Source organism: Colletotrichum destructivum, chromosome 7, assembly GCF_034447905.1.
Source record: "Colletotrichum destructivum chromosome 7, complete sequence".
In the NCBI taxonomy this organism is placed as follows: domain Eukaryota; kingdom Fungi; phylum Ascomycota; class Sordariomycetes; order Glomerellales; family Glomerellaceae; genus Colletotrichum; species Colletotrichum destructivum.
In genome coordinates this window covers 645,529-672,692 of record NC_085902.1, presented here as the reverse complement: position 1 = coordinate 672,692, position 27,164 = coordinate 645,529, and the positions used below count along the sequence as shown (strand labels likewise).

The 27,164-nt window shown below is 52.7% G+C and overlaps 12 protein-coding genes across 12 annotated transcripts; 6 read left to right on the top strand and 6 right to left on the bottom strand.

Annotated features, from left to right (window-relative positions):
• Window positions 1–209: 209 nt before the first annotated feature.
• CDEST_10747 (Putative BTB/POZ domain-containing protein) lies at window positions 210–1,045 on the top strand (the record flags this gene model as incomplete). The annotated part of the gene is made up of 2 exons (XM_062926903.1): window positions 210–217; window positions 277–1,045. 2 exons carry the CDS (start codon window positions 210–212, stop codon window positions 1,043–1,045), a joined length of 777 nt encoding a protein of 258 aa, XP_062782954.1.
• A 506-nt stretch (window positions 1,046–1,551) lies between these two features.
• CDEST_10746 (Putative SKP1/BTB/POZ domain superfamily protein) lies at window positions 1,552–2,094 on the bottom strand (the record flags this gene model as incomplete). The annotated part of the gene is made up of 1 exon (XM_062926902.1): window positions 1,552–2,094. The coding sequence occupies one exon, from the start codon at window positions 2,092–2,094 to the stop codon at window positions 1,552–1,554; it is 543 nt and encodes a 180-aa protein (XP_062782953.1).
• A 2,748-nt stretch (window positions 2,095–4,842) lies between these two features.
• On the top strand, window positions 4,843–6,924 carry CDEST_10745 (uncharacterized protein). Its single transcript, XM_062926901.1, has one exon. It carries the CDS (start codon window positions 5,694–5,696, stop codon window positions 6,921–6,923), a length of 1,230 nt encoding a protein of 409 aa, XP_062782952.1. The 5' UTR covers window positions 4,843–5,693; the 3' UTR covers window position 6,924.
• A 1-nt stretch (window position 6,925) lies between these two features.
• On the bottom strand, window positions 6,926–8,046 carry CDEST_10744 (uncharacterized protein). Its single transcript, XM_062926900.1, has 2 exons — window positions 7,853–8,046; window positions 6,926–7,790 (listed from the first exon to the last, which is right to left on the bottom strand). Exons 1-2 carry the CDS (start codon window positions 7,953–7,955, stop codon window positions 7,651–7,653), a joined length of 243 nt encoding a protein of 80 aa, XP_062782951.1. The 5' UTR covers window positions 7,956–8,046; the 3' UTR covers window positions 6,926–7,650.
• A 1,235-nt stretch (window positions 8,047–9,281) lies between these two features.
• Window positions 9,282–12,048, bottom strand: CDEST_10743 (Putative peptidase M3A/M3B catalytic domain, neurolysin/Thimet oligopeptidase, domain 2). The gene is made up of 2 exons (XM_062926899.1): window positions 9,759–12,048; window positions 9,282–9,704 (listed from the first exon to the last, which is right to left on the bottom strand). The coding sequence occupies exons 1-2, from the start codon at window positions 11,600–11,602 to the stop codon at window positions 9,434–9,436; spliced, it is 2,115 nt and encodes a 704-aa protein (XP_062782950.1). The 5' UTR covers window positions 11,603–12,048; the 3' UTR covers window positions 9,282–9,433.
• Window positions 12,049–12,657: 609 nt separating this feature from the next.
• On the bottom strand, window positions 12,658–14,428 carry CDEST_10742 (Putative EF-hand domain-containing protein). The gene is made up of 4 exons (XM_062926898.1): window positions 14,276–14,428; window positions 13,418–13,571; window positions 13,088–13,321; window positions 12,658–13,022 (listed from the first exon to the last, which is right to left on the bottom strand). The coding sequence occupies exons 1-4, from the start codon at window positions 14,276–14,278 to the stop codon at window positions 12,994–12,996; spliced, it is 420 nt and encodes a 139-aa protein (XP_062782949.1). The 5' UTR covers window positions 14,279–14,428; the 3' UTR covers window positions 12,658–12,993.
• Window positions 14,429–15,289: 861 nt separating this feature from the next.
• CDEST_10741 (Putative methyltransferase type 11, S-adenosyl-L-methionine-dependent methyltransferase superfamily) lies at window positions 15,290–16,822 on the bottom strand (the record flags this gene model as incomplete). The annotated part of the gene is made up of 2 exons (XM_062926897.1): window positions 16,269–16,822; window positions 15,290–16,205 (listed from the first exon to the last, which is right to left on the bottom strand). The coding sequence occupies exons 1-2, from the start codon at window positions 16,280–16,282 to the stop codon at window positions 15,290–15,292; spliced, it is 930 nt and encodes a 309-aa protein (XP_062782948.1). The 5' UTR covers window positions 16,283–16,822.
• A 67-nt stretch (window positions 16,823–16,889) lies between these two features.
• CDEST_10740 (Putative coA-binding, NAD(P)-binding domain superfamily) lies at window positions 16,890–17,547 on the top strand (the record flags this gene model as incomplete). The annotated part of the gene is made up of 2 exons (XM_062926896.1): window positions 16,890–16,983; window positions 17,174–17,547. 2 exons carry the CDS (start codon window positions 16,890–16,892, stop codon window positions 17,545–17,547), a joined length of 468 nt encoding a protein of 155 aa, XP_062782947.1.
• Window positions 17,548–19,368: 1,821 nt separating this feature from the next.
• CDEST_10739 (Putative acetate transporter GPR1/Ato2/SatP) lies at window positions 19,369–21,443 on the top strand. Its single transcript, XM_062926895.1, has 5 exons — window positions 19,369–20,027; window positions 20,099–20,188; window positions 20,257–20,483; window positions 20,560–20,744; window positions 20,804–21,443. The coding sequence occupies exons 1-5, from the start codon at window positions 19,684–19,686 to the stop codon at window positions 20,951–20,953; spliced, it is 996 nt and encodes a 331-aa protein (XP_062782946.1). The 5' UTR covers window positions 19,369–19,683; the 3' UTR covers window positions 20,954–21,443.
• Window positions 21,444–22,457: 1,014 nt separating this feature from the next.
• On the bottom strand, window positions 22,458–23,234 carry CDEST_10738 (Putative SKP1/BTB/POZ domain superfamily protein; the record flags this gene model as incomplete). Its single annotated transcript, XM_062926894.1, has 3 exons — window positions 22,458–22,835; window positions 22,944–23,118; window positions 23,194–23,234. 3 exons carry the CDS (start codon window positions 23,232–23,234, stop codon window positions 22,458–22,460), a joined length of 594 nt encoding a protein of 197 aa, XP_062782945.1.
• A 1,324-nt stretch (window positions 23,235–24,558) lies between these two features.
• Window positions 24,559–25,394, top strand: CDEST_10737 (Putative cutinase/acetylxylan esterase, alpha/Beta hydrolase; the record flags this gene model as incomplete). The annotated part of the gene is made up of 3 exons (XM_062926893.1): window positions 24,559–25,006; window positions 25,062–25,150; window positions 25,215–25,394. 3 exons carry the CDS (start codon window positions 24,559–24,561, stop codon window positions 25,392–25,394), a joined length of 717 nt encoding a protein of 238 aa, XP_062782944.1.
• A 562-nt stretch (window positions 25,395–25,956) lies between these two features.
• Window positions 25,957–27,005, top strand: CDEST_10736 (Putative BTB/POZ domain-containing protein; the record flags this gene model as incomplete). Its single annotated transcript, XM_062926892.1, has 2 exons — window positions 25,957–25,964; window positions 26,021–27,005. 2 exons carry the CDS (start codon window positions 25,957–25,959, stop codon window positions 27,003–27,005), a joined length of 993 nt encoding a protein of 330 aa, XP_062782943.1.
• Between the last annotated feature and the right edge of the window lie 159 nt (window positions 27,006–27,164).

Here is a 27,164-nt window from a genome sequence, read left to right as displayed (position 1 = left end):
GAAGGTATCCAGGGTCTTCCCTTTCCTTCGAGGAACGAGCCAATCCACAAACGAGTATTTAAGCCATCGCCGTTTTGGTCAGGGCCCCGAAAGTCTTCCTCCAATCCACATCACAACTTTAACTTCCACCCTAACAGTCACCCCGAACTGCCACCCCGCTCAACGTTCAGTACTGCCTGTTCAAGATGTCTCTCAAACGTAAAAGAGACATGGACGAGTAAGATAACCACCTCTCACTTACAGATCCGTATTTCAGGGAGTTCTAACCTCGAGCAGGATCGCGCGATCCCGCGTCATCAAGTTTGTCGTGGGACCCGAGAAAGTCGAATTCAACGTCCACGAAGCGTCCGTCACTTGGCTTTCTCGGCCACTCAGCGCCTTGCTTACGAGTGGCATGCAAGAATCTGTTGAGGCACGGGTGGTTTGGGACGATGTCGAGCCAGGTACTTTTACCAAGTTCTTGGAGTACGCCTACAGTGGCAGCTTCACCGTGCCGGACGAGGAGATTCAGTCGAAAAAAAGAAATTTTATGTCCTTGCGGAGAAAAATCAAGACGCATCGACTACTGACGGAGAATCTTGGACCCGAATTTATCTACGCCATCCAACACTTTGAGCATTGCAACGCATCGTCGGCTAGCTCTGCTAATGCTGAAGCGACATCAGAGGCAAACCTGTCGACAACCACCGCACAGAGCACGATGCACTCAAAAACATACTACTTGGCACATGCTCGCCTCTACATCCTTGCGGAAAAATACTGCATACCCGTACTGAGGACACTCTGCGTTGAGAGAGTGCAGCAAAGCTTGCTTGACAATCCTAGAGAGAGGGATCTGGTATTTACACTGGTTGACATGATTCGCTATGTCTGGCCCCGAACAATGCCTAACGACGCGTTTCGCAAATTGCTGCTCCGTTACGCCATCACTAACATGCGATGGATAATGTCGACAAGGACGTTCATCAAGAATCTGAAGGACCTTCCCGAAGTTTGCCAGGAGTTGCTCACAATGATTCCCATGACCTACTGGGGGTTGCTCTGAACAGACCAAGCAATAACCCCGTGGCACACTTGTTGCTTTGATTTTGCTAACTCGAATCATCTATGTTCTCTTGGACACGTACTATTGCCATACAAAGAAGGGAGACAGAGGAGAAACGGGTTGGATTGGGAGCCAGACGTGGAAGAAGATCGTGACACGAAAACGACAGCAGAGAAGGGAACGGCAGGGAGAGATCTCCAACAGAGAAGGAGTGCCATATCAGGCAAGGAGACATTAGCCAAAGAGGTCATAGCATCTCTGGAGGACCGTACAAGCAGAGCGGAACTCATTTTGAGGGTTGGTATCTTTAGTGACAGATGTATTATGGCCAGATTCTAGAGCTCGTCCCCAGATTCAAAAGAGAGTAAGCCAAGGACAAGTTATCTAAGGAGGCTCGTCCTTGCACTGCGTCTTTAAAGTTCGGTACATCTTCAGCTATGTGTACCTCTTCCTAGTACCCTCCTCCAAAAGCATTCCATGGATTCCAATTCCAGCCATTTCCAGCCTCAATTGTAAGAGGACAGCTCCTCCCAGTATGAAGACGGGGTCATGAACAAAAGAGCGGTTGATATCTCAGGAATATTCTTCAGAACATGAAAGGAGTGTCCCGACTGCATTGCAGTTGCCAAGTTCAACAAGACAAATCGAAGAAGTACCTCTCTGAGCTTGTCCTCGACGTTGGTTGTTGGCCAGATGAACTCCAAGAGCGTCCAAATGGAGAGGGCGTCAGTGTCGTCGAATGAAGTGTTTGCCAGGCTAAGTCGAACTTTCTCGGTGCAGAGGTCCATGAGCTCTGAAAGATCGTACTGGTTCGCAAAGTTGTAGAGACGGGCAATCGACATGTAGTATTCGGGAGAATGCTGGATGGTTTCTCGCGTGTCGTGTTTGGTGTCAAAGTGATCATCGGCATAATCCATTACCACGTGCGATATTCTCCGCGAGATGAGACCCATGAGCGATATCTCGGGGTAATCAGGCTTTTCGTCAGCATCGTCGATCGTAAAGTCCTGAGTATAAACGTATTCCATGAACGTGGCAAAGGTTTCCATCTCAAGGTCCTTCCACACCACACTTCCCTCGCGGGACTCTTTTCTCTTGCTTGTGAGAAATGCCTGGAGCGATTCGGAAAGATTGGAAATGGCGGTCTCATGAATAACGTCAAGCACCCACATTTGGCCCCCCCCTACATTTGGCCCCCCCAAAAATGCCTTACCACTACCACCAGCCTCCTGTTTTCTCCAACTTTATTACATTACAACATTTACAGTTCTTAACTGAATGGCTTTATCTTTTCTATATACCCTTTTCTAGTCCTTATAGGCTAATATACTAAGTATAAGGTTAACTAGGCCTTAGATGCTGTTGCTAATAGCTAGTCTATCTACAAGGCATCCTCTAAATAGGGGATCCTAAGATTAACACTTTGTTATTAACTCTAAGGCACCTAAGTAAGGGTAGCTGCATTTTCTGACCTTTAGAGGCTTTCCCCTGATTAGGAGGCTAAGCTAGCTGAATAGGTGCAAATCCAGCATGCCCTTAGGCTTGCTCTAACCTATCAGCAGGTGAAGGTATTTGCAGAAAGGATCCTTTATACTATAGGGGATATAGATCCTCTAGGAAAGCAATAGATCTAAGGCTTTAAAAGAAGAAACCTATTAATTAAGGTCTAAAGAAGTCGCCTTATAGACTCTAGACGTATTAATAGAGCATCTACTAAGGTTATTAGGGACTAGTTTAAACTCCTTGCTATACTAGAGATTAAGGGCATTAAACTAGCTAACAGATATAACATAGATAAGACTAGTATCCTTAAGGGCTAGGGATCTAATAGGCTGGTGCTAGGGATGGCTGAGATGAAGTCTGTCTGCAAGAAACAGCCTGGATTAAGGGCATAGGTGTCTATTATTAAGTGCATCTCTGCTATAGGCTATACCCTAAATCCCCTTATTATATACAAGGGTAAGATAGTCTAGCAGCAGTAGTTTCCTCTAGATCTTAGCCCTTATAAAGGATAGCAGTTTACTGCAACAGAAAATAGATAGACTACAGACAACACTGCAGTTAAATAGCTGCAGAAGGTCTTTATCCCTTAGACTATCCCTTAGACTGCCTCCTAGGGTAAGGAGGCTAGACTGCTAGTTGTTAATAGCTATAGGAGTTATATAACAACAGAATTTATATAGATATATTATATTAATAACGTCTATCTCTTATTCCTACTACTACATACCTCCTATATCCTTTAGCTACTTAACTAGTTAGTCTTTAGCCCTATAAAGGCAGCCTATAGGAAGAAGCTTAAATACCTTAGTTAGTAGAATAATTCTACTATTATAGGCAAAAGGAACTTTATAGGCTGTTATTAGAAGGCTTATCTAGCAGGCTTAACAATAGATAATATTAAAAGTAGTTAGAAATATACTAGCCTATAGCCTATCTCTATAGCTAAGCCCCTTATAAGCCCTTTAATGCTCCTATTAACACTAAGGCTATTAGATCAGGCCTGCAAAAGGCAGTCTAAAAGTAAAGAAGCTAAAGGATAGGCATCTGCGTTATCTGCAGTAGCATAGTTAACGCTAAGGAAGATAAAGGATCTAGCTGGCTAACTAAAGCTATTTATAGAGCTAGATAATAATGCCTCTACTTAACGCCTTCTGTTTATAAAGGTAAAAAAAGGCTTTAGTAAGCAGGCATATAAGCTAGCTATTGCCTAGCATAAGCTGGAGCTTCTGCAGGTAAAGGTTATAAGCACTGCAGTTAGGAAAAGAAAGGCAGTCCAGCTGGATCCAAACACTAAGTTTGCTAACATTAAGGACATCCAGAAGGCCTAAGTTGAGGCTGGCGAAAAAGAGGATATTACAGATGGATCTAGCGAGTCTAATATACCTAGTAAAGCTAAAAGCTGTATTGTAGTAGCATCTAAGCCTAGTTAGTAATTAATTAAACATACTGATGTTAGTGGGAATGCCCTCGTTTTTGGGGGGGCCAAATGTAGGGGGGGGCCAAATGTGGGTGCTTGACGTTATAGCATGCCACTCCTGCCTCGCCGATGATGAACTTGATAGTTTGAGACTGGAAGATGCTGCTAGGGCTTGAGTAATTGATTTCCTACAATCTCTCAATGGGTATGGGTCAAACTTACTCTCCCAGGCTTCTCTTTCGTTTGAGAGACATTGCGGGCGGTGTGATTGGTATGGAAGGTGTTGTTGGAGTTCTGGAAATATCGAGTTATTCTTCGACTCAGAAGGTGTGATGAGCCGTGGCAGAGGATGCAGGTATGCCGTAATAACGGCGAAATCAATTGAACAAGCAATCAACTTGCTGTCGAGTTGTTGTAGGGGGAAATGGCCGTCACTGGCTGCAGAAGAGTTTTTGTTTTTTAGTAGCGTAAGAAAGGAGGGCGTGCAAAATTGCAATAGAGCTCGTCGGTCGTGGAGGCAGGGCGAATAGTATGGTGCCTACTTAGCAGGCAGGTAATGGTGAGAGAATGAACTGGTAGTGCAAAGCTCCTTCCCAACTCTCAGAGGGGGCCTATGAAAATGAAGTCCACAGTTTCCCAAAGGAGCTAAAGAAAGACCGCATGGCTCATAGAGAAGATGTTTTTAGAGTCACGTTATCCGACTGGTACATCACTTACATCTTAAGTATTAGCTTCACGCGCGGTCCCGACTTGTCTGCCTGATGGGAGTACAGATTTAGGACAACTCATCACCCAGCACACCTGCTTCTAAAAAGCACGACTCTCCTCGTATGTGTAATCTTTTTTCCTTTTTTTTCTTTGTTTTTGTACAGAAGATGTTTCCTCAATAAAATCTCCATTTACTCTGGTAGAAAGACCAAGCGGCCAACCTTGCTTTACGAACCACAGCACGGCCAACACTATCTCTACGCCCATCATCTTCGCCATATTCGCCACGGCTTGCGCCAGTGCCCTGATGCCGGTGTTCTTCCTCATCCGGCAGGCGCTGCCCGACATTCCCACAGGTAGTCCGCGACCTTGTGTTCAGGTCTTCCGTGTACTTGAGTAGTCAAGCGTTAGCCGAAGCCCAGAAGTGCTCACCCAGCAGGCGGGGACGTGCGCCAGCTCCTCCCTACTCTTCAAATCAGCTGTTTCGGATATCCTTACTTGGATGGAAAACATTGTCTTCTTAAAGATCAATCTAGACTTACAGGTCCCCTGAAGCAGATCCTGGCCGAACCCTCAAGCTTTTGTTGATTTATCTCGACCATGGCAGGAGGGTAGGGACTGGTTAGGGGTGCTTTGACCGTCAGTGTATTCAGAGACTACCAATGTATCCTTGGGACCACAAGACCGACTGTTGGGGAGAATCGAGAATGGCGTATGAATGGCGATGTGCCGAGTTCCCAAACCACCCACTGTTAGGCATCCGTCGACCCGAGAGCACCAGTCTGGAGCGCTATCTCGGGGTGAGTTAAGCGCCGCTGTGCCGCAGGTGGGATAGTTAGACCCTGTCAGGTGCTGACATGTAGATGGTGTGTTGCATCTCTGCCAAGACTGTTTATCTCACGTTGGTTCAAAAATCAGCAGCATCCTTGGAATGACATTTTATACCACCTCTAGCCTGTATCCCTGGCTTCTTCAACGCACGACTTTTTCTGAGTCTTGAAATGTTATCTTTGCCTCGCCATGGCATCTCGATCAACCGCCAATCTCGACCACCTCCCGACCGAGATCCTGGAACAGATACTTTTTTCCATCACTGATCTCCGATCGATTTACCACCTCGTCACGGCTAGCCCGACTGCATCTCGCGTCTTCGAGTTCTCCGAAGTGGGACCCAAAGCTCTCGATCATGCTCTTGCCGAGTCGATGTCACCCCATGTGGTCGAGCTGGTCCGCCGCGTCGGCCTGGTCCGCACCGCAACCCCGGAGAATTCACTGGCATCGTCGCTCCAGGATTTTGCCGAGAGGTACACCCAGTGCCCAGGCGGCAAGGACTCGTCTCTCAACTTGGCTGCCCCGAGCCTCGCGCGCTCCCTCCGCGGCCAACCTCCTCGGCTCGTCCGGGGCATCCTCTCGACCGCGCGACGCATCTGCTGCCTGGCGTGGGCTTGTCTCGAACACTACCGCAAGCAATGGTCCTCCGTCACCCCAGCCCACCTCGAACGCGGCTTCGCGTGGGGCGCTGGTGGTGAGAAGCCATGGCGCCAGAAGCCCCCTCCTGGGAAGCCGTACAAGCTACAGCCTGTTGGTCCACCTTGCTGGATGGAGGAGCAACGCGTTATGCGCGGATTCTGGAGGTTGCAGCTGCTGATCGACCTGAAGCTTGCAGCTTCCGATGGCCGCGTGGACTGGGCCCTGGAGGACAGCCAACGAGAGGTGTCTCCCGAGATTCTCTTTGCGGGCTGGACCTGGCAGAAAGAGGAGTTCCTCACCGTTGTTGACTTCGTTGATCATGTCCAGGGCGGTCCTGTTCTGACGCAAGGCTCTCAGCGTCTCCCGGCCCCTCCTCCAGACTGCAAGTCCGCAAAGAAGTGGCAAGACCCGGCTTTGCCAGGGGTGGTAGATCCCAGATGGTCACGAGAGGAAATATCAAAGGGACGGCCACCGTGCTGGACATTATACATAGCCAGGCTCTTAAGGAATCCATTTTCACCCATCCGCGGAGTTCCATTCTGGCCGTACCGTCAGCTAGGACTAGCTATCTGGGATGAAGACAAGCTAGAGGCGCTAGAACTATCGTACAAGTCGTATGCCTCCAGAGGAAGTAAGGTGCCCACAAGTTCAAGCGACCAAGTCTTCACCTGGAGAAGCCTCTTGAGCCAAGAGCTCATAGCCGAACTGCAGAGGAACTTGGAAGCGGACTTCCAGAAGAACGGTTTTCGATTCATGCCAAGCGATAATCCGGATATGTGAGAGCTACGAGGCAATTTTGCGGCGGTCTGGGTCTGGCAAGGACTTTGAATCGGGATCAAGCTAGTTGCAGGGCTTGAGCGGCTAGGAGAGTATGAGCATTCGGACAGGAGATGTAAGCCAGGGGAGTAGGTATTGCACAATTCGTACTTGGCGACGGAAAGGGAATGCCTGCATCAAGATCAGCATGTCGAGAAAGAAGGATGATCCCGAAGAGACTGATAATTTGCAGCAGACGCGAATAAGCTTGGCCCTTTCAAACGGGTTGAGGGGTGACGAGGCTTTTGGCTGCGATACTTAGTAAGCGCGTCTCCCAAGGCCATCTTTTGCTTCAGCCATATGTTCTGTGCTAAGTCTCGGTGTAAAATACGAGGGCGTAACGCACTCCAAGGGCCCTTGGCGAAAGGGTTTGATAACTGGCTTGACGGACTATTTAGCTTTGGGGACTGCTACAGGCTTTGGCCCAGTTGGCTGCTACGTTGGACAAGAGAGCACTTTTTTTTAAACCCGATGATTAGGTACCTATGTAGAAGCGCTTACAGTCTCTATTTAACTACTTACAGCCTTGTTTTATTGTCACATAACTCATACGTACTTCTTCTGCACCAGAGGAGTCACCCTTGTCTCCTGTGTCTCCAGCATGTATTCTATCCTGCAGCCACCAGACGCCCTGCAGGACGTGGCCTGGTCCTGTTGTATCTTAGGGGTTGTAACAGATCTAGAAACCCTCTTAGTGGCAGGTAGGGTTGTAGGTGATGGCGGGATCGTATGACACGCAACGGTTGTTTCCGCATATCGGGATGTAGTTGCAGCTGGTCAAGGAGCCGCAGCAGTCGTCATTACAACTTGCGTAGAGCCCTACACATCGCTCTATGGTCCGTTTAGGTTAGTCCCATGTCTATAGATTGAAAACGTCTTGAGATTCAACTGACTTTCGACAGCAAAGAGTGCGCCCGTGTCAGCCTCGGGGGAGGACGGCACCGCCGCTACAAGGGCGACGAAGGCGAGGAGGGCAATCTTTAACGTGGAAGGCATCCTGGTAGAAACAAATTCTCTTATGAAGGTTGAGTGTTTTCGTCACGTCAAGTAGAGAACAGTGTGATGATCCTGAGCTAAAGATGGAGAAATCGAGACAAACACGCCCCTTGGAGCTTGGGGGATGTCGGTTATAAACCAGCCATCCGAGGTCCTGCTTATTGTGAGGGCAAACACGACAACAAGGAGAGATCTTCAAATACTCGCGAAATCTTAATAGATTATGTTCGAAATGGTTTCTATTAACAATGCTACTATGCGCAAAGACGTTTCAATACTTGAGTATGAATCTCCGCCAAGGTAAGGTTTCGAAGTTGCCGATAATCCGTCCACGACCAATCAACCGGTAAGCCCGTTGATGAAGAAAAGAGTAAGAGGCCGGAATGCTCCACAACTCCGAACGAAATTTCAACACGTCACCTCAGACTACTGCGACGCATGTACTTAGAAGCTGGGGGTGCTAGCTAGGAAAGATGCCGACGGCCCGAGGCGGCTTCGAAGAATGCCCAGGCCGAGAGGAAGAATACGGGGGCCTCGGCTGCCGAGCAGTGGGACAGGCCTAATTACGGTTCCGCTGTTACTAGGTACTGAAGCTTTTGGTAGCAAGGCAGTGAAGAGGGTTCCCAGTACCCAATGGGCAACCTACGACGGCCATCATCATCACCACCCCCCTAACAGGGTCTCAATTTCTCCACCCAAATCCTGGTCCTACTCTGGCCACTGTCCAGGCCGTAGGAGGAGGAGGGGGGAGTTTCCCCGGCTGCGCTGACTGCGTACCTTGATATCGCCTTCGGACATTCGACGTGGGCAACGCGTTGGCGGACGTTCCTGGCAGGCAGCAGCATCGACCGCTCAAACCCGCCATTCCCTCATGGGGCGTTCGATTTAGCTTCTTTCTTGGGGCACGAGGACTGCGTGTGCAAGGAAACGAAACAAGTTTCTCGAACTCGTTGAAGTGCCCCAGACTTCAGTGACTGGGTCCCCTTGCATTGCCCCCTCTACGAACGCGAACCTTAGGCCCCGGCGGCTGCGATCCGAATCTCTTTCAAAGCAAGATACGAATGGTGTGCTGATGTGATGAAGTCGTCTGCCCGGCTCCCGTCTGATGTTGGCAGTAACCTCAAACGCGGCTGGAGCACGAACGACAACCGCAAGTTGGAAGAGGATTGCGCGGTGAGACCTATTCCCTCGACTCCGTCTACCTAGAAATTCTACTTATGTCTAGATGTTTGCTCTGTGCGAGGTGTCAGTCACATTTTGTGTACATGGATTGCATTGTAAGTAAGTGTAGTCAGGTTGAGACGGCGAATCGCAAACATCGAAGCCAAGGCAGTTACTCCACAGTCTTGCAAGATGGCTTTGACCATGTCTATTGAAAGGGTGAGCCCCTTAAGGTTGATCACAATCGCGATCTAGTACTATAATATACAGTTCAGAATCCGTCTTGCTTCCACACGCCGCGGTACCAATCGGGGCCCTTACTGAGGGATTCCCAACTCCTTGTAAAAGGATTCGGTGCTGGGCTTGCGACCAAGGAACTGCTCCAGGGTCAACATCTCTTCCTGGCTACCGCCCTTCTCAAGGACGGTGTGTCTGTAGCGACGGCCCTCCTTGCCGTTCATGGGGTCTGCCTTGAAGACCGAGTAGAACATGTCGGTCGAGTAAACCTCGGATGAGAGGTAGCCGTAGTAACCGGCATCGTAGCCTCCAATGAGATGGCCGAAGCAGGCCTGTCCGTTGCCCCAGGTGCTGTGACTGTTAGCAATATGTTGGTCTAAAGGGACAGGCCGAGACATGTCATACCTCTTCTCGCCCTGAGCTTCGGGGCCCTTGATGCCGGCAATCTCGCCGCGAAGCTCGTTGTAGACGGCCGACAGGTCCATGTTCTTGATCTCGTCGTGGCTCTTGGGAGTGTGGACCGTCATGTCAAAGGTGCCAAAGTGGAGCTGACGCAGGTTGAAGAGCGCAGCATTGACATGCTTGGTGGAAATTTGCTTCTCGATGAGGTCGTCGGGAATCTTCTCGCCCGTCTGATAATGTTGAGACAGAGCCTTGATGACGCTGGGGGTCCAGCACCAGTTCTCCAGCATTTGCGAAGGCGCCTCGACAAAGTCCCTGACAGTGCTTGTACCGTGGAAGCGGCTGTAGGTGCAGCGACCGGCGAGGTCGTGAATACCGTGGCCCAGCTCGTGGAAGAGCGTAACAACCTCATCGTGCTTGAGAAGCGAGGGTTTCTTGGGCGTAGGCTTGCTGAAGTTGCAGACCAACGCCGTAGCAGGGTATCTGCGCGAACCGTTCGCTTGCAGATAACCAGGCTGCAAGTTGAAGTTGGCGGCGTGGCCGTACTTGCCCTGGCGGGGGTGCAGGTCAAGGTACAGGTAGCCGACGAAGCCTTCTCCCTCGGAGGCATCATCCCAAACGCTGAAGATAATGACATCCTCGTGCCAGGCAATATCCTCGCCCTTGCCCGTGGGGCTCAGGGCCTTGCGGTCCTCAGGCTTCAGCTCGACGAAGACAAAGCCGAGAAGCTCCTCGAAGATCTTGAGCATCCCGGTAATGGTCGAGGTAATGGGGAAGTACTCGGCAATCTTGTTCTCGTCGATACTGTACTCCTTCTCAATCATCAATCGATCGTAGAACTTGTGGTCCCAGAGGTAGTAGTTGCCATCGTTAGCAACGCCCCGGGCATCGGTATCGGACTTCTTGAGCTCCAGAAGGTGCTCAACCTCCTTGGCACCACCGGCCGTCAGACGAGAGCGGAGATCTCCCAGAAAGTCGTTGACAGTCTTGGTGGTCTTGGCCATCTTGTCCTCAATGCGGAGGGAGGCGTGGTCAGGGTAGCCGAGCATGCGGGCGGCCTCGTCGCGAAGGATGATGGCCTCCTTGAACAGAGGGACGTTCTGGTTGCACTTGTTCTCGTTCTGGATAAAGACCTTACGCCTCGTCTCGGGGTTCTTGGCGAACTTGAGGGTCGGGAAAAGATCGGGGTACTTGAAGGAGAGCTTGAGCTTGCCCTCGTTCTCGGCGGTGCCCTTCTCCAAACCGTCAATAACATCCTCGGGGACACCGTCGAGCTCCTCGGGGGTGAACCAGATGCCGCCGTTTTCTTCGTTGAGGTTCTTCTGGAACTCGATCTGGATCTGGCTGAGACGCTTCTTGATCTCCTTGAAGCGATCGCGCTGGGGACCAGCAGGCAGGCCCAGACCCATCTTGACGTAGTTCTTGTAGTCCTTCTCGAGCAGACGCAGGCTCTCAGGATCCAGACCTTCCGAGTCCTTCTTTTTGTGGATGGCCTCGACCAGCTTGTACACATCCTCCCTCATGTTCACCTCAATGGAGAACTCGTCCATGATGGTGTCGGCCTGGGTCGAGGCCTCGCGCAAGGCGGCGTCGCTCGAAACGTACTGATAGAAGCCCAGGATGCGGGTTGAAAGCCCGCTTTCGTTCTCATCCTTGGCAACAGGTCGCATGACATTTTCAAAGGTGGCCTTGTCGACGGGGACGTCGGCGACGAGCTTGTCGAGCAGAGCTCTGGTCTGATCGCATATCTTCTTGGCGTCGCCGACGATGGACTCTTTGGTGCCGGTAAAGACGGGTGGCGCCTGGGGCGGTGATTTGTACTTGTCGGGGACCATGGTGCTGGTCATCAAGGGCCGGTAGGTCGGAGCAGTGGGTGTGGCGAAGAGGGGAACCTGGACTGGTTTGAATCGCAGCTGGGCGAAGAGAGAAGTGATTCTCGGGACTGCTCTGGGGGCCGCCAGGATGAGGGCTGCAACGAGGAAGATGAGGAAGAAGGTGAAGGACAGGAGGGGGAGGCGGCGCTTGGAGGAAGCGGTTGACGCCAGGGCGACTGGACGAAACACGGTTCGGTCAGTCGGTCGGTTGGGAGTCGGGGCGGGGGAGGGGGAGGAGGAGCGGCTGCAGGACCACGGCCGATGCGAATGGATGCAGGTGGAGGAGGTTCGATGCCGTAGGAACTAAGGTAGTGGGTGTGGCTAGGCACAAATGGAAAGTGTAAGTGAGTGAGTGGAATGAGGGGTTATGGACTTGCAGGAGCACTGGGCTGGGGAATGTCAATGGTTGGCGGTTTGGGTGTGTAAGTGGATGAAGGCAAAAGGTTCACGGGGTCCCTCCTCCTCCTCCTCCTCCTCCTTCCGCTTAGAGGCTCAGAGCTTCAAGCTCCCCGGCGCTACGACGTCCCGGGCTGCGACGCCCCACGGTGAAGCGAAGCAAGCGGGGTGCCTGCACTGTTGCACCGTGACTGGCACTGAAGGGGGGAGGGGTGTGGGACACTTTGGCGGCCTGCAGGTCCAGATGCAGGCCACATCGCCAGACAGGAGCGAGCTTATGTAAGACACGTGCACCCGCCATTTTGTGCGGGGTTCTTTGTTGCCGGGCAGACCAGCCAAGTCCAAGTTTCCTGGTGCGACATCATGGGTTGGGTCAACAAAGCCGGGTCGCGACGGCTGCCGCGTTGAATGACAGGAGACGAAGAGGAATTATCGGTAGCATCCAGCCAGTTCGTCCAGTTCTATTGGAGGACCTTGCAGATGATATGATAAGAGATAGGGTGTGCATGCACAGAACCCCCAATGTCATCCTAAGATGTACCGACAAACAAGCACGATGCACGAAGCATACCCCGTCGAACCCAGACACATGAACTTGTTCCCCCTTTTCGCGGGGCCATCATCTTAGTATCATGTTGTTTATTTCGTTTGGTGTCGGGTCTTGTTTCGGACTCGGCACACGTGTGTGTATCTTCGTGTGTGTGTATGATCCAGAGAAAAGCCTCTGATGAAGAGCTCAACTCCAGGATACCCAAATTCCCTACAATAGCGGAACAACGCAATCGCAAACGCAAAGCAAACGCCGTTCCCATCGTGCCAGCCATGCAAAATGTCTTGTTCTTTTGTCGGCAAGCCTGCCCGTCCGTCCCGTCACTCCATCGCCGTCTTGAATGGTCGTACAACGCTCGCTCGAATCCTAGCCCTCAGAATCGTGTCTCGTGTCAAGATTGTCGGCCGAGATGGCAAATCTAGTTGGCGAGAATGGTGCGGACAAGCTCTGTCGCGACGTCCGGGTCAGTGGTCGATGTCCGCGATTGAGTATGGAGGATGCAAGATGCTTACCGGTGTAGTTGACCTGGCCAGAACTTGTGTCGACGGCCTTGAGAAGCTCGTCGACCTCCTCGTCCGTCATCTTCTCGCCGAGGTTGGTCAGGATGTACTTGAGCTGGCCGACGCCGATGAAGCCCGTCATGTCCTTATCAAAGACCTGGAAGCCGCGGCAGTACTCCTCGGGCTCGCCGGGGTCACGGAAGCCGCCGGGGCGGTTGAGGATGCGCTGGAACGTCTCAAAGTCGACTAGACGGCCGGTCAGTGGTTGCGACTTCGTTTGTACGCAGCTGCTGTGGTGGGCACGCGCGACAAAGCGACCATCAACAAGGCAGGGGAACTCACAGTCGCCTCCAACGTTCTTCTCGAGGTCGCGAATCTCAGTGAGGGTGGGGTTCTGGCCGCAGGCGCGGAGCAGGTCGCCCAAACTGTCGATAGCAACACGGCCGTTGCCGCGCTTGTCGAAGAGGGAAAAGGCCTCCTTGTAGTTGGTCGAAGCCTGAGCGTCGTACTGGTTAGAAGCCATTGCGAAGGAAGTATGTGTGTAGTGTGTGTGTGTGTGTGTGTGTGTGTGTGCGTGTCTCTGTTTTGTGATTGTGATGGGTTGCGCAAAAGGCTGGCAAAAAGATAAAATGGTTCCTCGGATGCGATGGATGGTTGTAGAGTGGGAGAAGAGAATGTTGCAAGGATTGAAGAAATGTCGTGACGATGCTGCAGCGAAAGCGCGCGGAGTCGGTCGAGGATGATGCGAATTGATTGCGCTGGCGCAGGATCGGAAAGCGTCGCCTACCCCCCTTTCCCCCTTTCTCCCCTCTCCCGTTGTTTGGGTTGCTCCTGTTGGCTGGTGGATGGCGGGCTTGTGCTGCCACTGGCGCTGCAGGTGCTGTATCTGTTGCTTCCAAGGCGTCCGCTGTCTGCCGTCGCCCTCCTTGTCTGCAAGGTTCGCCGCTGAACCAGCCAGGCGCTAAGGCAGGATTTTCCAGTCGTCGATTCAAGGGGCCAGCCGCTGAATGGCTAGAATCGTCGGCCGTCCCCTTTGTTTACATTCCGGAGGTGGGATGGGGTGGTTCGGATCGGGTTCGCTCTCCTCTTTCTCTCTCGCCCGCGCGGGGAAAACAAAACAAAAAAGCAAGGCATGGCAATTGGGAGGTGGTGGGTGGGAGGGGAGGGAGCTGGTGGGAGGACGGCGCGGGGGAAACTCACCATTGTGTTTGGTCTGTGTAATGTGATGGTGGGTGGTGTGATACGGTGCGACGGTTGGCAATGTAAACAAGAGACGGACGATGGACGACCTGTTCTTCTATTCTCTCTCACTGGGTAAAAAAAAAATGTTGGGACAGAGGGACGGCAGTTTCGTGATGTTGTTTCTTGGAGGTTGCTGTTTGATGGACGAAACACTTTATGCTTGCTCCATCTGCCTCCCTCTGTCTGTCTATCTCCCTCTCTCCTCCCTCGCACCCCCTTATCCGTCTTCTCTTCTATTTTTATTTTATGTTATCCAATACAATGCAAGGCATCCAATGCACTTATTCAAGTCCAGAGCCATGGGGATCCCCAGTCCCGGCCACCGTTGTTCATGCGGCGGCGGTGTGCACACACACATAAAACACATAGATACGGTCACACACCACCAGCACCACCACCACTACCACCGACCAGGACACTATTGGAAAGCCCCCTGCTGGCTGGGAGAGGCGGTCTGACTTGCAAACACAGTGCATCCGCATCGATTCTCAACACGTAGCCAAACACCAAAAACCTCCTGAAACCTGACGGGGCAACCACACAAAAGCTGATGACATGGGTGGGTCCTTGAGTGGATCTATGTCTTCGGCTATCGGCTCCACAACCAATCATGGCTCTTGAATGAGTTGCCAGCCTGGAGACTGGCGTAGCGACCCATTTATCCACCAGCCCAATGTCAACATGTCAATATTCTGGCATGGCTTAACTTGCACAGCACTATTGGGTCTCATCGGCGAACTGTGCATCGACAGTGAGCGCCTTACACCAAATAGTATCCTTACGGACAGTGCGGGTTATCCCGATTCTTCTGAGCCCGATGCTGCCTTACGAGTCATCTGCGGGTCATCCTCATCCAGCTGGGCCTGTCTTTCGAAGGCTTTCTCATAGTCTTCAAGTTGCCCGCCTATCGTGTGTATCCGTCTGTACAACTTGCACAATACGAACCCAGATACTCTGTACAGAAACAGTCTATTACTTCCTCTTGGCCAGGATGATTGTCGTGCCCCAAACCGCCTCGACCTCGACATCCCGCCACCCATCACCCTTGGCCTTCCACTCCGGCACCGCCGCAAGCAAACGGTCAAACAACAGATCTGTAATGTCCCCCGCGCCGCCCTCCGCCCGGCTCTTGACCTTGGGGTGCGCGTCCCTCCACCCGCGGTACGCGCTGAAGGTCTGCACGTAGCGCTCAAACTCCCCGAGCTTGAGCGTCTTGCGCAGCCACGCCGCCTCCGGGTCCGTCCCTGCATCTGTCTGCGCCTGCGCCGTCCGCCGGTCTGGGTCGTACACGATGCGCCTCACCGCCTCCCACTCCGACGCCGGCGGCACCACCGCCTTCAAGTCGTCCCGCAGGACCTGCCGCCCGGGCTCCCAGTACGGCCCCATCGTCTCCCAGCCGCTCCCGGGCGCCGCCTCCCCCTCGCCGTAGCAAAAGTGCTCAAAGATGCCGTTGACCTCGGGGAACCCGACGAGGATGTTGTCCTTGTACCCCCAGAACGCCAGCGTGCCGCCGCGCCGCACCACGCGCGCGAGCTCCGGCCACACCCTGCCGTAGTCAAACCAGTGAGCCGCCTGGCCCGCCACGACGAGGTCCACCGACCTGTCCGCCACGAACGAGATGTCCTCGGCGCTCGCTTGCCGGAACGCGATCTTGGCATCCTGCGTCGACTCGGACGCTTGCTTGATCATGCCCGCGCTCGGGTCGATGGCCGTCACCCGCCCAAAGTGCGGCGCGAGCGCCCGCGCGATGAGCCCGTGGCCGCACCCTAGGTCCAGTGCCGTGCCGTCCGCCGACGGTGCGTTGTGGTACGCCAGCACCGTCCTGAAGAGCGACGCCGGGTAGGAAGGCCGGAAGGCGGCGTAGCCGGCTGCCGAGAAGGTTGAGCGTCTGTTGCGCGCGTGTCAGCAATACGCTTCTGGTGTGATGCCCATGATATCGAAATGAACCTACGCGAAAACAGACATCGTCGTCGTCGTCTTGCAGGTGCCGTCTAAGTCTAAGTGTCAGCCGCAAAGTAGGTTGTAGTTGGAGTTGCAGGACTGAAGATGATTGGGAACAGCGATTGATCCAATGAGGTCTCGATGATGTGTAATACGTCTCGTCACATCCCGTACCGGCAAGGGAAAAGCAGGCGGCCGCCGTTTTCATTTTATTCCCAACGATCACATCCTTCTGATATCCCACGGATCACGGCATCTCGACCCAAGCCGAGTTGCCGTCAGTGCCATTGCCACCCACGCATAAGACGAAACCTCACAGAGCCCTCTATCAAAAACCACACACCAAAAGCAGGAACCCTGACTAAGGCGCAAGGTGACGACGGCGTGTAATTCCCATCGTCACATCATCGGCGACCGACGCCATTTCCGCGCCCTATGCCGTAACCCCACTGTCTGGCCTCGGCGACCTCGGCCCCTGCCCCCCGCTGACGTGCTCGGAGCTCCTCAAAGGCCTTTTCAGCTCCGAGGACCCCCCTTCCATCTCCGTTCCCCCTCGCTCTTCATCCCCTCCCGTATCCGCCGCCCAGAAACCATCTTGAAGCCTCGCCCCGTGCCGATACTAGTGCCCGACATGACGACCGAAGCCACGGCCCGTCTGTTTTTCTCCTCAAAGTTCTTTGCCGTCGTCGGCGCTAGCTCTAACCCCGCCAAGTTCGGCCACAAGAGTGCGTGTACACCCCTGTCATGGCTGGTCTTTCACCTTCACCAATGTTTCCCTTACATTTCCATCTCGCTCATTCTCACTTGACTCTCATTCACTCGCGTCACTCACTCTCACATGACTTTCACTCGCTCACTTCACTCACCTAACTCGCCGTCGCCAATCTCCTTTCCCCAACTAACCCGATCCCGCAGTCTTCGCCTGGTACCTCGAACACTCCATCCCCGCCATCCCTGTGAACCCGACCGCCGGCACCGTCAACGCCCTCGGCAAGGACCACCCGGCCATCCCCAACCTCGCCGCCCTCCCCCACCCGAAGGAGACGGCTGTCTCCATCATCACCCCGCCCCCCGCGACCCTGAAGGTCCTGCGCGAGGCCAAGGAGCTGGGCATCCGCGCCGTCTGGCTGCAGCCCGGCACCTTTGACGACGCCGTCCTCGACTTCGCTCGCGGCGAGGGCGGCTTCGAGGCCGTCGTCGAAGGCTTCGGCGGCGGCACGCGCGGCGGCGAGGGCTGGTGCGTCCTCGTCGACGGCGAGAGGGCGCTCAAGGCCGCTGGGAAGCTGTGAAAAAGCCGGTCTCGTGGATGAGGAGTGCGCTGTACTGTACCACCATGCCATTTGAGAGCGGTCTACTTACTAGAAGACAAGGCCTGACAGTGTCTTGAGTCGCTGTTACGAGATGAATGACTACGATGTACTAGTTTCCCTTTTGTGCAGGTCACCGGTGAACGATCCCGTGCCCGACTAATGGCTTCCCCCCTCCGCCCCCCACGGTCTCTTCGTTTTTTTCGTCTCCATGGATCTCCCATCGTGAGGGATGCCGCGTTGGCGACCCTACACCGAGATAGCTCCGTCGACGCGGACCTTTAAGGTTGCGACGGGCGCTCGCTTTTGTCGCTGGGCAAATCAGGTCACGCAACCCCGCTCCCTCCGCAAGTCTCTTGATGCGTTAAAAGGGTCGATCATTTCTTCGGATCTTGTTGTTGCTACGCAAATCCCCGAGTGATCGAGTCAAGAGGGTCCGCCAAGTCTGGGGTAAAGGTCTAGCGGTGGCTCATCTGCCGCCGTAGTCGACCCGCGGCTCACAAGTTCATGGCCGAGCCTCAAGTGATCCCATCATGACCGGCTCATTGCATCTTGTACCCACAACACGACGACGACTTGCATGCCAACACAAACTGCCCTCGCAGGGTGCCTACGTTCATCTCCTCCTCTGGTCTTTTTAGCCAATCCTCCGACATCTCGTCTCCCAGTCCCAACCCCTGTTCATCTTCAATGGCTTCCTACATGTCAAGAAACTCGGGACGCAGAAGTGGGTGTACAGTATATCGTACTCTGACGCTCACGCCTCATCCGCTACCCCGAACTCCCCATCCCCTTGCTCCATCGTGACCCCATCCAAGCTTTCCCCGCATTCATGTGCCCAGCGCTGAAGCTTCAGACCCCAAACGTGCAGCAAACTAACCAAGAGCCCCTAGCGATCTAGCCCAGCTCGAGCTTGAGGGGAGCACGTCCAACGACTAACAATATCCATTACGTGTACAAGTATGTAGAGATGGCCGCATGAAGCCTTGCACCGCTGAGACGTCAGTTGAGCGCCTCGTTGTTCTCCTTGGGCCCGGGCTTCCCGTTCTCCTCGTTCCCTTGCTATATCCGTACCATCGAATGCCCGTAGTCAGCGGCCCACTTGCCAGAAGCGACGTCGACGTCTCGTTGCTGAAAAAGCTCCGCTGCTTCATCTCTTGGGCGCCTTGCTCTCCCTTCTTTCACCCGAGTAAGTCATCAACTGAAGCAAACCGTCCTGTTGGCTCGTCCGCCCACGGAAACATCCACAAACCCTTGGGCAGCGACCGTGCCTGGGTGGACAAATGGATACATGGACCGATGGATGGATGGCAGCTCATCCCCCTCTTCCTGGCCTAACATGAGACTCTAACGGCAAACTTCCCCAGACGCATCCTTCACACCATCGGCCAGAGACACACGCCTCTGCTTGGCAGCCCTCTCTACGCAATACTTGTGCCATCCATTCACCCTTCCACACATCCCCAACCTTGCCCAAACTCCAAACGAGCCTGTCTCCTCCGCCTTTGTCCCGATAGTTACACTTTCCCATCCAGTCGACGAATCACCACGTCCAGTAGACCATGCATCATGCCAACCCCATCCTTCATCTTTGCAGGTCCCTCCCTTGTGCCGAACCCCTGGACGCCAAATGCCGGTTGTCCCAGTGTGGTAGTTCCTCCCACGTAGATTGGCCCGCCGGGGAGCTTATCCCACGGACGTGTTTGTCGTTGGTCGATCGTCTCCGGGGGGTTGTGGCCTCTCGTCTCGACGACTCGGTCCGTACACTACACTAGACGTACAGTATCCGACTGAACCTGTTCTGCCAGCAGAACCTTGCCAAGGGGACCCGGTCGCCTACCCCAGTTTACCTGCTCGCATCTTGGAACCACCTCGAAGGGGCGTGTGAGATGTTGTGGTTGCCGTATGCAGGAGGGCTAGGCCCGTCACGGCCAGCCTGTGCCCTCATATGAGCCAGTCCCCGTCACGAACCCGCCCTCATCTTATACCACCTCTCCTGTCATCTCTTATTATCGTTCATCCAGAAACGCTGTATTATCATCATTCTATCAGCCGAATCTGTATCGATATTATCCAACACCAACACAACAATAGTTAGGACTCCGGAATACATCGACAATGGATCACAAGGAACAGATTCACGAGATACGGTCTCACTCGTACCACAATGAGCACCGCCGCCCCGAGTATCGACCCGAGTATCGACCCGAGTATCGATCCGAACATCGATCCGACTACCGGCAAGAGCACCGGCAGGACCACCGGCCTCGCGTGCCCAATGGCTACGAGTACTCGGAAGATGAGTACATCACCCCGCAACCGAGCCGCGACGATACCCTCCGGAAGATGAAGACGGCCGGGTCCGTCTCCATGTCTCCGGAGCTGTTTGAGAAACTGTACCTCTCGCCGCAGAACAACGTCAAGGGGGACCTGCGCAAGACGTTCGGTAACCCAACGCCAATGTGAGAAGACCCCCTTCACACCCGCAAACACACATCCACGCCGTGAATCTGGCTAATTGATGTTGGAACAGTGCCATCGTCGGCTTCCTCATCTCGCTGACGCCTCTGTCGTGTGACTTGATGGGCTGGCGCGGAGCAACCACCAGCGGCGCGGCAGGCATGTAAGTCCCAGCCTCCTCCGTTCTCATTCCACCATCTCCCAGGAAACTGATGGTTCTTCCCCATCCAGCGGAGCGTATTTCTTCTTCGGCGGTCTCCTCATGTTTGTCGGCGGCCTCCTCGAATGGGTTCTCGGCAACACCTTCCCTTCCGTCGTCTTTCTCACCTTCTCCGCTTTCTGGCTCACTTTTGGCGCGACCCTCAACCCTTCCTTCGCGGCCTTCTCTTCATATGCCCCCGCCGGCGCGGCGTCTGGTGCCGCGGGGCTGACGACGCGGGGATTCAACGCCAGTTTTGGTAAGTCAACGCTGTGATTCCTTGCCTTGAACACACACAGCAGGATGGGGCTCCGTCTGACTGTGACCTACCACAGGTTTCATCACCCTCGCCATGGGCATGATCACTTTAGTCTTCCTCGTCTGCTCTCTGCGGACCAACGTCGTTTTCTTCGTCATCTTCCTGACCCTCGTGGTCACATTCGCCCTCATCACCGCGGCTTACTGGTTCCTCGCTATGGATTTCACCGGAAACGCCAACTATGCCGCCATGCTTCTCAAGGTGAGTCGCTCTTTGTAGACTTTTTGATGAAGGATTGTCTATTAACACCTTGATTGTAGGCTGCCGGTGCTTCCGCATTCGTCACTTGCATGGCCGGGTGGTGGCTTATCTTCGCTATTCTGTTGGCGTCTTTGGACTTTCCACTGGAGCTTCCTGTCGGAGACTTGAGCAGGGTCATCCGGGGTAAGAGCGAGAAGAGCCATGTTTGAGCAACGCCCGAGTATTTTTATGTAGGTTGCGTCGAGTGTCGTGCTAAGATGTAAGTGTCTATGGTTGCTAATTGGATATTCGATGGATTTGATGGAGCTGTCAATGCATTGAAAAGCTTCTGTAATGTATTTTTATCCCCTGGCCCTGGCGCCCTGCGGTAGGGTCTCTGGTAGATTCGCAGTTATCGAGTGGTCACTTCGTGTAAGCAACGTACTGCAGACCTTTTCGGTTAAGTCACCCAGCTTTCGGATCCGTGACTGAACTGAGGTTCATCATGGCTTTTGTTTTCGGCGATCCCCCTTATTCGAGCCGGGAACAATCATCTTAAACGACCAGCCAAGCTCCTCTAGACGCGTGTTCAGCGAGATCGAAGGTCTTCCTGTACTTAAGAAGCCATTCCTCTTCCACGACGGCGGGCTAATGCGGGCTGCGGAGATCCACCGCTTGATTATTATCCTCCTTGTATCATTTATCGTTTAATGAACTGCCAGCTTTCCTATGTCCTCTCGTAAAGCCATTGGCTTCGGGTACAGTGCCAAGGTTTAGTCATGGATCCTAGTGAGCTCTTCGTCAGACGAGCAGTGCTTGTTTAGGCTTTTAGATGCTACAGCAGCACAGTAGTCTCACCTCCTTTTCCTCGCCGTCGTCATCCTTATCTTCTTCGTTTTTGACCTCCGACTCGTGAAGCCCATTTGTACAGCTCACCCAAGACGCGTTTATTGGCATTGGAACTAGCGTGTTACCCAATCCATTCGCTCTGCCACCTCTCCAAACACTGATGCGAACGACCATCAACCTACTTTGAGGCTCAAGGATTGATTTGCTGAGACGGCGTGCCATATATTGTTGCTGTAGGGCCCTGGATGGTACTACTATGGGGTTCGCGCGGCTGGTCCTTGATGTCCAAATTCCGCACAACGAAGATGCTCGCCATCAACCGGGCCTGAAGCCTTCATATGAGACGAGAGACCTCAGGTCTTGAGAAGGGATCTGTCACCGGGTTACAATGCAACAATAACGAGAAAATGTGTGAGGGTTGGAGAGCTGTTTACTGGTTTCACATGGCTTAGCCGCTTGAGTGAGATGGATTCTGATTTCTGGCACATGCAGCCCCCTCTGTTATTGGCTCACAGTCTGCCTATTCGTCTCCAAGAACCTGGAAGCCGTGATTGATTTTTAAGCTGACCTTTGTGTCTCATTTCCCCCTCCCCCTTCTTGAGCAATATCGCTTTGAGGCGGTATTTCCGCCAGAATCCAAGTGAGTTGAAATTCCATCTTGACCAAACTGTCGACGCTTCATGACTTGAAGCAAACACTCTTGATAGGAAGCTCCCTTGACGAGGTACCGTTGCTCAGCTCGTCCCAGTATGATAGAGGCGCATTGGACAGGATCGCAGAGGCAAATCCAGGCAACTCCTCAATCAAGTCCTCGTAACGCTCACAACTTGCGATCCACTGCAGGTCAGTGATACAATAGCAAACAAGAAGCTTTCTTAGAGCATCCTAAGGCCTGGTTTTTGAGAAAACGAATTCTATAACGTCGAGAAGAAGGTTCTCAAACTCGCTGGTTCCAAGACAGTGAAGCAGACTTTGCTGTAGTCGGTGGAGACAGAGACTCCGCAGTCCCTCAATGCCGTACTTGTCCGCGAGAATGTAGAGTTTGGCTTGTGACATGAATACATCTGCAATACCGGTTTTCGAAAACTCAAGGTCTTCAAGCCAGTCCGATCTTAGATAGGCAGCTCCGTTTTTCGGGTGGCTACCTTGGCCAATCTCGGGTTCAAGAGGTTGGGTAGAGCATTTCTTGCTGAATTGGTGCTGGGCGCCTTGGTACGCATCGCTTTGCAGGTACGACTTCAAAGAATCGACTTTGTTGTCGGTCTTGGCGCTGTCAGTCGTATCGGTTTTGTCGCAGTCATGTGAAGTGGTTGTTTTCACAACTTTCGGAACGAAATAGTCGTAGGAGTATGCGTATTACATAAGCCTGACGAAGGTGGCAGGCTCAACGTCGTCCCAAACAACTTTGCCCTCAACAGACTCTTTCATTCCCCCAGTAAGCAGGGCGCGTAGAGCAGGGGAGATGGAACAGAAACTGAATTCGTGAACGCTGAACTCTTTTTCATTGCAGCCCACGATGAACTTCACAGTTCTCGACTGGAGGACCCTGCGCTTGATCTGTCAGCTTCAATTCCTTTTGGCTGCTCCACAAAAGGTTGTCTAGAGGTTAAGTATTGCACACTTTTCCATGTCAAGTACATCTCCACCCTTGCCAGACATCATGGGCGTCTCTGCTGGATCGGCGATTATTGTTGGTGTATAGCGAAGAAAGACTGCGGGAGGAAATTTGGGGTTGAGAGAATTGAATATACAACACTGGGCAGAAAAGAAGGCGCAAGAGGCTTCAAGATCGTTCCTTCTATGGATGAATGGCTGGGTAGTTTCTGCATGGCTAAAAGGGGTTGCCGATGCCTACCTATATCCTTTACATACCTAACCTCCCTATCTAGGTATCTAAGTAGATGGCCTCGACAGGTAGACGAACTGTAGCTGAGACGCTCCCATCGAACTTTTTATATGCCCATTGGAAAATAAAGCACACACTATCTACTTAAGTAGCAATTAACTACATGAATAGGTAGGCGCCGCAGAGTCGTTTATCTCCAAAAAGGGGCTGGGGCACCTTCTGATGTTGAAAATCCAATTTGACTGGCTTATATGAATCTAAAACAATAATTCAAATGAACTTCTGACTGCTTTAATTATACTTGCGACTTCAAACAAAGTGAGGAAACATTTTGTAAGAATCAGGTTGACGTGTCGCAAACCCCTAAGCTCGTTCGCTTCGCCATCCGTGATGTGTCTCAAAGCAGCCTGGGCACAAAACGCTCCCGGAAGAAATTCTGCAAGCTTCCGTCTCTTGAATCTACCTAGCTGCTTATTCAACAAACGGCAAGTTGTCTTGCGCAAGATGTCAGACTTCATTCCTTGCCTATCAGTCTCAGCCAACGAAAAGTTACACTTAATTCCACCTGGCCATTTTGAAAGTACTTTTATGGATGTGTTTTATGCAGAGACTGTGTAGCTAAGTTTCTGTCACTCCTGAATTTATTTGCAACACTTGTACCTTGGTGAGAAAACGAAACCGACTCTTGTTGAGGAGAGGGCCGTAGGGTCCCTTGCGGATGGTTCGACCAGTGGGTCAACGAACGCTGCATCCCCTTACACCAATCATGATTATCTGTCTGCCTTCCCCTCTAAACCACAAGCCCCAAATCGCAACGGGGGCCTTTTCCAATTAACGGATCATGTTTTGCCCTCCTCGGCCGAGATCGTCGATCATCAAGTTACCCCGTATGGCAATGTCCGTGCCAGAGATTGGTTTGCGATTCTCGGATCTGCCCCACAGATATCAGAACGGTGAAACAAAAGAGCGTTAATCTAGACCGGTGGGTATACGCGCGGCATTGTGACTATGGCTTCTGAATAGCGCCGAACATCCGGATACGGCGGTTAGGGAGTCGAACTTAAGTACTCAGGAAATACCACCAAGTCGTGACCACTCGCCTCTTCTCCAACGATACGCGGCCTTTGCCTAACATTCATCATGTCTATCCTCAAAACCATCGCTGTCGCCTGTGCCTTGATTCCTCTGGCACATGCCGGAAAGAACAGCATTGCCAGCCGTCAGAATGTCAACACAACCTGCACCGATATCCACTACTTCGAGGCTCGAGGAACGACTCTTTCTTACCCGGGTAGCTTGATCACTGTTATTGATCCTCTAATGAGGGCTTTCCCCAACAGCAACTACGAAGACATTGTGTATCCAGCTACGGACGAGCGAGGAAGCGACAGCTATTTCGAGGGTGTACAAAACGGCGCCAAACAAATCAACTCCTATGCGGAAGCGTGTCCCGAGTCGCAGATTGTGTTGATGGGGTATTCGCAAGGTGCCCTTGTTCTGGGGGACATCTTGGCTGGTGGAGGCGACAACTCAATCTTGGGGAACTTGACGCAGCCACTGGTCAAGTCCTGCGGCGCCGGCAAGCAGAGTACGATCCCGGCAGGTTTTGTGAGGGTGACACTAGTGCTGACAGTGATCTCCAGTCTCGGCGATTCTTCTGTACGGCAATCCTCGACACATGCCGAATCAAACATACAACGTCGGAAATGTTTCCGCTGCGGATGCTACTGGCGTATGTTGTCGTTTCCCGAATCCTGGTTGGTGAACAGGGCTATTGTCTGACCTTTTCTGAACAGAAATACCCTCGCACCGCTGCGCAGCTTACGAACCTGAACAAATACGCTGATCGAATCCGTGACTTCTGCAACTTCCACGATGGAGTCTGCGATGCGCGCGGCAGCGACCTCAGCGCTCACCTGGCGTATTCTGCGGATTACGATGCCGAGGCAATCGCTTGGTTGCAGTCGAAGCTTTAAGTTGTCGTCCGGCAAACTTGGTGGAAAACTGGTGCCTGCAGATTCACTAATTAGAGGTGACGGTGCTGTGAGCGTCAGCCAACATCATGCATTCGCCTGGATTTTATGAAGGGTAGTTATTAGGATCAGTCATGGAGTGTGGTTACCCCCCGAAAAGGTTTCTTCCTGGCGGCTCCAAAAAGCCAAAACTGGCGTTGTCTGAATCTGAACAAACGTCCTGGGTTGTTTCAGCACTGCTATCTGTTGTCTTTAGACGTGTCATGGGTATTCTCAATTCCAGTTCTGGCTAAGGCTGATTCAGCGAGGAAGGGCGAAGAAGTGAAGGCCTGAATTTCTGATCCGAAGGTGAGCTGTTTGTCTTTTCCTCTCGCTACTTCCCTTTCAGCCCTTGAAAAACCTTGAACAGACTCGACTTTGACTCCTGCTCTTGACCTCTTCCTCTTGAACCAATAGCGAGGTATCGCCAACTGCCCCCCACCCTTCCAATCAGCGACACCCGGCGAAACTTGCACCATTACCGAGAAATATATATATCGCAATGTCACTAAAAAGAAAGAGAGATATGGATGAGTGAGTCATTCAACCAGGACCCGGTAAGACAGGAGAGTTTCACTAACATTTTGAAGGATCCTAAAGTCGAGAAGCGTCAACTTCATTGTCGGGCCAAAGGAAACCATGTACACGGTGCACTCGGCCAGTCTCACCGCCTTATCCCAGCCTCTCAAGGAACTTATTGTTCCCAATCGCCGTCGCATAGGTTATGAGACTGTTACCTGGCTGCATGTCGAGCCATCAACTTTTCTTAACTTGATGGAGTACGCATACTCCCGGGATTACACCATTGCCGACCCCCCCAAGAAGAAAAACTCGGGAAAAAACAGCGAGGAATCCCGAAAATCTGGTTCCGTCAAGTATGAAACTGACAGTGACGATGACAAGAGTTCGTCCGAAGACGAGGCTTATTTGCCTGCTCGGCATATCACTACAGCTAGCGCTGGAAAGAAGCCAGACATAGGCATCGATGGGGCCGAGAAGGCGGATTCTTTGTATTCGTGGATTCTGGAGGTCTCGAAAAGCCCTAACAGCCCGCAGCACTGGTGCGCTCAATACAAGTTCTGTCTGGAGAACTTCCCCATCGACACCACAGTCAACGGCCCGACTGACGCGTGGCTTAAGGGTAATCAACTGCAGCATGACAGCGGCTACCAAGCGGTATTGAAGACGCACTTGAATCTGTATTTTCTTGCGGATGAGCACGAAATCACCGAGCTCAAGGACCTCTGCCTCGAGAGAATACGTCTGACGTTGCTACATGCTCCCGGTACCAATGAAGTGGCTAGCTCCGTGCTCGACGCCATACATGCCGTTTATGCCAACACGGACATCGGTAACCCTCTGCGCTCGCTACTCGTCAAGTACTGCGCCACCGATATGGAGTGGATGATGGGGGGCGGAGGGGCCGCACAGATTGCTCCTGTCATAAGAGGCGTTCCTGGCTTTGCTGCTGACTTGCTTCTCGAGATCCCCCACGCATACTGGAAGGAGGTCGGAGACGGAGGAGCGGCAGGCTTAGAACGCTTGAGAAGCTCCCGATTAGCTTCGAATGTTTGAGGTGTCGAGCACAATCGACTACATCTCGGAAAAGTCCTCTGCGTCCGTTTCTCAAATTGCATCTCGCCGTGGAAGCAAATTTCGGCGAGACTAGAAGCCGGCAAGAATGGAGAAATTGGTAGCTTCTGTACGGGCTTGCCAAGACAATGAAGACTGATC

Bases quoted from the DNA above. Each gene is read 5' to 3' on its own strand.
- CDEST_10745 (XM_062926901.1), top strand. From the start codon at position 5,694: ATGGCATCTCGATCAACCGCCAATCTCGACCACCTCCCGACCGAGATC.
- CDEST_10744 (XM_062926900.1), bottom strand. From the start codon at position 7,955: ATGCCTTCCACGTTAAAGATTGCCCTCCTCGCCTTCGTCGCCCTTGTA. The intron at 7,791-7,852 runs GTCAGTTGAATC...AACGGACCATAG, and splicing joins CGCACTCTTTGCTGTCGAAA to AGCGATGTGTAGGGCTCTAC.
- CDEST_10743 (XM_062926899.1), bottom strand. From the start codon at position 11,602: ATGACCAGCACCATGGTCCCCGACAAGTACAAATCACCGCCCCAGGCG. The intron at 9,705-9,758 runs GTATGACATGTC...TAACAGTCACAG, and splicing joins GAAGCTCAGGGCGAGAAGAG to CACCTGGGGCAACGGACAGG.
- CDEST_10742 (XM_062926898.1), bottom strand. The intron at 13,322-13,417 runs GTGAGTTCCCCT...CCGGCCGTCTAG, and splicing joins GAAGAACGTTGGAGGCGACT to TCGACTTTGAGACGTTCCAG. The intron at 13,023-13,087 runs GTAAGCATCTTG...ACGTCGCGACAG, and splicing joins TGGCCAGGTCAACTACACCG to AGCTTGTCCGCACCATTCTC.
- CDEST_10739 (XM_062926895.1), top strand. From the start codon at position 19,684: ATGGATCACAAGGAACAGATTCACGAGATACGGTCTCACTCGTACCAC. The intron at 20,189-20,256 runs GTAAGTCCCAGC...TTCCCCATCCAG, and splicing joins ACCAGCGGCGCGGCAGGCAT to CGGAGCGTATTTCTTCTTCG. The intron at 20,484-20,559 runs GTAAGTCAACGC...GACCTACCACAG, and splicing joins GGGATTCAACGCCAGTTTTG to GTTTCATCACCCTCGCCATG.